Source organism: Pediculus humanus, genomic scaffold, assembly GCF_000006295.1.
Source record: "Pediculus humanus corporis 1103172108260 genomic scaffold, whole genome shotgun sequence".
Classification (NCBI taxonomy): domain Eukaryota; kingdom Metazoa; phylum Arthropoda; class Insecta; order Psocodea; family Pediculidae; genus Pediculus; species Pediculus humanus.
This window is the reverse complement of record NW_002987829.1, coordinates 226997-233435: the sequence shown is the minus strand read 5'-3', so window position 1 is coordinate 233435 and position 6439 is coordinate 226997. Positions and strand designations below refer to the sequence as shown.

The window sequence follows — 6439 nt, the reverse complement described above, 5'->3', positions numbered from 1 at the left end:
AATCGAATCGAATCGATATCGATATCGAAGAGATAATAATAATAATAATTATTATTATTATTATTATCGAAATATTCATTTTCAAAAAATAAAAATAAAAAATTGGAAAAATGAATTTATTAGAAGAAAAAAAAAAGAATGAATATTATTATTATTATTATTATTATTTAAAAAGGTGAAGAAGAAAACTCGATAGCAGACGACAAGAACACAAGGAAAACATGATAAAAACAAAAAAACCGGGGCGAACGACGGATTTCGTTAATTAATGAAAAAAAAAAAAAACCCACCGTTGACGACGCGCGTATCCTCAATAAACTTTAACGTGTTTCTGGATAAATGACCGTTTGGGGGGTCAAAGTTCAAATTCAATTGCATTTCAACATTGTTAATTACTACTACGTTAAATTTGAAATTTATTATATATTGCCGCAAAGGTGAGTGAGTAAGTCTCGCATAACAAAACAACAACAATAATAATAATAAGAACCGAAAAAAAAAAAATTTAAAACGCTTAAATATTTATTTATTTAACGTGTCAATAGAATAATAATGAATTAAACGACGACCGCAACGTTTCCATTTCGCAAAAATAATAATAATAATAATAATAATGAAACACGATTTTTTGCGTACGTGCAACTTGTCGCAAACTCAATGGTTCGCAAAACCAATGGCAGGCAAATCAATAACTTTTTTTTTTTTTTTATTGGCAAATCAAAATTTTTTTTTTTTTTTTTCCTATCGATTGGTTCGATTGGAATTTAATGACGTCATTAAATTTCCATTCGTTTTGTAATAATATTTTAAATAAATAATTTAATATGGTTTAAAAAAAAAAAAAATCACGAATATAAAAAATAATAAAAATCCTTATTGCGTATTTATTATTATTATTATTATTTAATTATTTTTTTATTTATTTATTACCGGTAATTAAAATTACTTTTTATCGTGGCAGAAGAAGAAGAGAAAAAGAAAATTTTCACTACTCGCGCGTTTAAAAAAAAATTCAAGAAAGAATTGAAAGCCTGAGACGTAAATATTTATTTAAAAAAAAAAAAAAATGGAAAAATTATTATTAAATTAGTGCAAAAATAAATAAATAAATAAATTATAAACAAAATGATCGTTTATTATTATTATCATTATCATTATTATTGTTATTTTTAAATTTTTTAGCAGTCTAAACAACATAAATAATAAAAGCAGAAGAAAAAAAAAAAGAAAACGATTTTACTCAAATTTTTTTCTTTAAATTTAATTTGGTTCTTTTGAACCACCCACCGCCCCCTCTTCCTCTCCCACTCACTCCCTTCTTAAACCCCCTCCCTCCTCTTTTCTTCTTCGGGCCTCCTTCCTTTCCCGACCCTCCCCCCACACGCCTTCCAATTTTAAAATTCCAAATGGAAAAAAAGGAAAAAAATTTTGTTTAAAGGGATTGATTATTCTTTTAAACGATGACGTCATAAAATTATGATAATAATAATAATAATAGCGAAACGTTTCATCGTGATTTTAAGAGCCGCCATTTTTTTTTCTTTTTTTTTTTTTTAACAATAATAATAATAAAAGATTTGAAAAAAAAAGTGCGCGTGTGAATTTTTCTCACGATGGTTTGACGTCACGTCAAATATTCGACAAAGAATTACGATTCTAATAATAATAATAATAATAATGATGATGATGATGATGATGATGATGATGATGATGATGATGATGATGATGATGATGATGATGATGATGATGATGATGATAAAAAAACAAAATCAGGGCTCTTGCGACGACTTTGAAACTACGAGAAGGTTATTATTATATACTTAAAATCCGTCAATCACAATCGGAAACAATTGAGAGTTTATAATTTCCGGTTGTCCGACGAGATTGGCGAAACATGATCATTAATTATTATGACAGTCGCGAGAATGAAATGGAATAGTCAATGAATGAATGATACGATCGATCGCATTCCACGACGACAGCGGGTCCATGCGGGGTTTAGAAGAAATGGTGTAATCATCACCGTACCGGAGGGAAAAAACAAAAAAAAAAAAAAACCTCCCGAGACAGACAAAAAAAAGGGAACAAAAGGGAACGTTGAAAAAGTCGTGGAACAAACCACCGGACGTGTCATTAACTGGAATGCAATTTGAAAATGTACTTCGTTTGTGCACACAATACGATTCCATCAACGTGGAACTTGGAAAAAAAAAAAAACAGACAAAATTTTAACAACAACAACAACAACCACCTATGAAACCTACGAAACGATAATAATAATGATAATGATAATGATAATAATGATAATAATAATAATAATTTTTTTTTAAATTAAAAAATCATAAAACGTCATTTTGAAAAAAATTTTTTTTTTTTTTTTTAACAAAAGACGCGTGCCAAAGTTATTTTTTTTCAATAAAAAAAATTTTTTTTTTTTTTTTGTTCGTTGACGTTTCCCTTAGATATCGTCGTGGCATTAGTTTTATTTTCATATAATTTAAAAAAAAAAAAAAAAGCAAAAAAAAAACAAAGAAAAAAAAGTTTGCAAATCGAACATTTTCATTTTTTTTTTTTTTTTTGGAAAACGTATTAGTAATAATGATAATAATAATAATAATCGTTAAACGAATAAATAAATTAAATGTCGGACAAACAACAAACAAACAAACAAACACAAAACGAGCAAACGATGGTTCAATGAGCAATAATTTAAATCCTATAAAAAAAAATGAATGCAGTTGCTGACACTTTTAAAATCAGACATTTTCAATAAATATTTTTAGATGTTAACAAAAAAAAAAAAAAAAAAAAGTTAAATAATAAACAAAAAAATTATTTTTATAAATAATTTTCTTTTAAAAGGTTGTATCGAATCAGAAAAAAAAACACGCGAGACGTGGAAGAAGAAAAATTTGAAAATTCATCATCATTCGCGAATGTATTTCTAATAAGAATAAAAAATTTAATATGGCGTCTTTTTCTCGACAAATGTTTTTTATTTCTTAAAAATTTTCGACAAATATACACAATTCAATTAAATAACAACAACAGAAACAACAGAAACAAACACAACAATTAATGAATGAACTCGCGCACGAACGCACATCAGTAAAAACAAAAAAAAAGCTGCAACCAATTAAGGGGGAGAAATTTCGATTTTATGACGTCACTATCAGAAAAATTAAAATAATTTGCAAACGAAATCTTCGAATTTGAATTTTGTTTGTTGATGCTGTTGCTGTTGGTATTTCAATTAATATTAATAATAATAATAATAACTCGTGATCGATCGATCGAAGAGGCGTTCCTACTTTTTTTTTAAAAAGTCAATTACGAACAAACGACAAACAATTAAATGTACGTCATTGGAGCAAAATGTTTTTCTTTTATTTTTTTTGCCTACGTGATTGGCAACACTTAAACATCCGAAAGTGAAAATTTGCACGTACGCAATGTTGTGGGCGTTATTGCCATTTGAGGATTCGCTAAAACAAACGAACGAACGAACAAACAATCAAACAAACAAAATAACTTACACATAATAATAATAATTTATTATCACATTGATTTTTTATTTCGCGAGCGTGTGTGTGCTTATTATTATTATTATTATTATTATTATTATTATTATTATTATTATGAATACATTTTCTTTGAAATCTAACAGACGACGACGACGGCAACAAACAAACAAACAAACGGAAAATGAAAAGAAAAGTTCAAAATACTCTTTACCATATCCGAACAATCGAAATTATTTTATTTTATTTTTTTTTCGAAAATAATATCGTATTAACACCACTTATAAAAGAGACGACAACGACAACAACGACGACAACGACAACAACGACAACAACGACAACAACAACAACGACAACGACAAACGAAAGAAAAAAAAATACAAAAAAATTTTATAATTAAAGAACTCGATTGTTTGTCGGGGAAAAAGACAAAAAAAAAAAGAAGAAAAAAAAATTTTTTTTTTCTTTTTTTTCAAAAAGTCACCTTTAAAATTATTTAATTTAAAAAAAAAAAAAAAAAAATTTGAGTTGGTAGCCATTAAAAATAAAATAAATAAATTTTCGTCTGCTACCACGTTACCGAAAAAAAAAAAAATTTTTTTTCGATTTTATCTCTTATTAAATTATAAGTAAACCGTATTAAATTTTGGCAACTTTGATTAAAAAAAAAAAAAAAAATTTTTTTTTTTCCTATATCCCTGCCGTTCCCGTTTGTTCCCGTTTGTTCCTGTTTCTTTCCCTTCATTTCCGTTTTTTATTAACAATAAATAATCCAGAAAGTGTAAATTTTTTTAGAAAAAAAAACAACGAATTTTATTTAGATTCTTATTATAACCAATAATAAGAAAATTTTTTTTTTTAAGGTTGGTGTTGACAAAAAAGAGAGAGAGAGAGAGAAAAAAAATAGAAAAAGAGAGTAAGCGAGAGTGAGAGTGAGTGAGAGAGAGAGAGAGAGAGAGAAAACAAGGTGACATCATTAATAAATTAAAAAAAAAAAAAAAAAAACCCTATTTAATCGCGAGGAGGCAAATCGCCGTGCACAGAAATAATAAAAAACGATTTCGTGTTGAGACCGTGTGTGTGTGTGTGTGTATTGGTTAGTAGTGAGTTGTTGTTGTTGTTGTTGTTGTTGTTTTTGATGTTGATGTTGTTGGTGTTGTTGTTGCAGTGTCCTCGCGGCAACCGAACCATCCGGCTCGCGCGTTTATTATCCTTCCTTATTCAATCTCGTATATAAATATTTAAATGTTTCGTGTTTGTTATTCACGAACTCTCCGTTAAATTTTTTTTTTTTTTTAAAAAAAAAAGCTTCGTTCGTTGCAAATAGCGGTGTTTGAGGGTGCGCGCGTGTATGTGCGTGCGTGAGTGAGTGAGTGCGTGCGTGTGCGTGTGTGTGTGTGCGTGCGTGTGTAAAACTTACGATCGGTCGGTCGGTCGGTCGTTTGTCTAGTATCAATCAGTACACCCGGTGTGCTCTCTCAGTTTGCGTTTAACACACTACGACAACCTTTTTTATTTAATTTAATTTAATTTAAATTTAATTTAAATTTTTTTTTTTTTTTAATCGTTTTATTATTATTATTATTTAACGTTTTTTTTTTTTTTTAAATTGTTTGTTTTTTGTGTTGTGTTGTAAACATGGTGTAAAAAAAAAAAAAAAAAAAAAAAAAATTAAAGTGAAATTCGAATTTAAATTTAAAAAAACTATGAGGTGATATAAAGTCATTGACTTTCGGATTATTATTATTTTTTTTTTTTTTTTGACGAATTGGCAAGCAAGGAATAAAATAATAATAATAATAATAACGTTCCTTAAATAAATACAAAAGGAAAACGATCATTTTCTTACTCCACGATTTTTTAAATTTAATTTAATTTTTCGATATGAAAAATTATCATTATTATTATTATAAAAAATCGTACGCATGTTCAGGTACAGTTTCCATCCGATAATAATAATAATAATATAAAGTTTATTTTTTTTCGATAGAGTGTGTGTGCGCGCGCGTTTTAAAAATATAAAAAATATCGAATGATAAGAGGAAAAATTGATAAGAGAGAGAAAGAGAGAGAGAAAATTGATCGATCGTGGTCGTGGTGGTGGTGGTGGTGAGTGCGCGGCGGTCGGATGAACCTGCGATGGGTTCCTGACTGCTGAAAGCAGTCATGTTGAAAGCTTTTCCTCTTGGAATCAAAGTACCCGCATTACTGGCGCTGTTTGCCCTTGTGCTGGCTCGACCCTTACATTTCGACATTGTTCTACCGCAAAACTCGAATCCCGCCGCCGTCGACCCTCCTTTTCTCCCCGCCGACGAGGGAACGGTTCGAAGTGAACGCAGCGCCAACATTTCCCACATAATCGGAGTCTCCCGGAAAATTCAACTCATCGTCAATAAAATTATGTATTTGCAAATATCGCCCGATGGAAGCGTCAACGGTACAGATAACGACAACGATTACAGTAAGTTTTCTATTATTATTATTATCATTATCATTAATATTTTTAACCGTAGCAAAAAATTTTCCTCTCTCTCTCTTTCTCCCCTCATTCGTAAACAAATTCCCAACATTTTTTTTTAAACCGTAAATTTACGTAATAATTACGAAAAAATTTCCATTTTTTTTTGCACATTTGCGCCAGCAAAAAAATTTTACATTGACGACAGCAAAAAAAAAAAAATTAATGAAATGCATTTTTAACGATCGAATTTAAAAATTACTTAATTCGAATAAAAAAAAATTTTCCTAACGACCGATAATAATTTTATTTAAAACACAACGCGTGATACTTTAAAATATTATTATTATTTAATTAAACTATTATTATTATTATTATTTTTCTTTTTCCGTGCCTGGTTCCGCACCTGATTTTTATAAAAATTCCTTATTTTTACTCATATTTATGTATATATTGAGGA

The 6439-nt window shown here is 28.6% G+C and overlaps 1 protein-coding gene across 1 annotated transcript; it reads left to right on the top strand.

Annotated features, from left to right (window-relative positions):
- Positions 1-5687: 5687 nt before the first annotated feature.
- On the top strand, positions 5688-6234 carry Phum_PHUM491610 (uncharacterized protein; the record flags this gene model as incomplete). Its single annotated transcript, XM_002430555.1, has 2 exons — positions 5688-5982; positions 6188-6234. 2 exons carry the CDS (start codon positions 5688-5690, stop codon positions 6232-6234), a joined length of 342 nt encoding a protein of 113 aa, XP_002430600.1.
- Between the last annotated feature and the right edge of the window lie 205 nt (positions 6235-6439).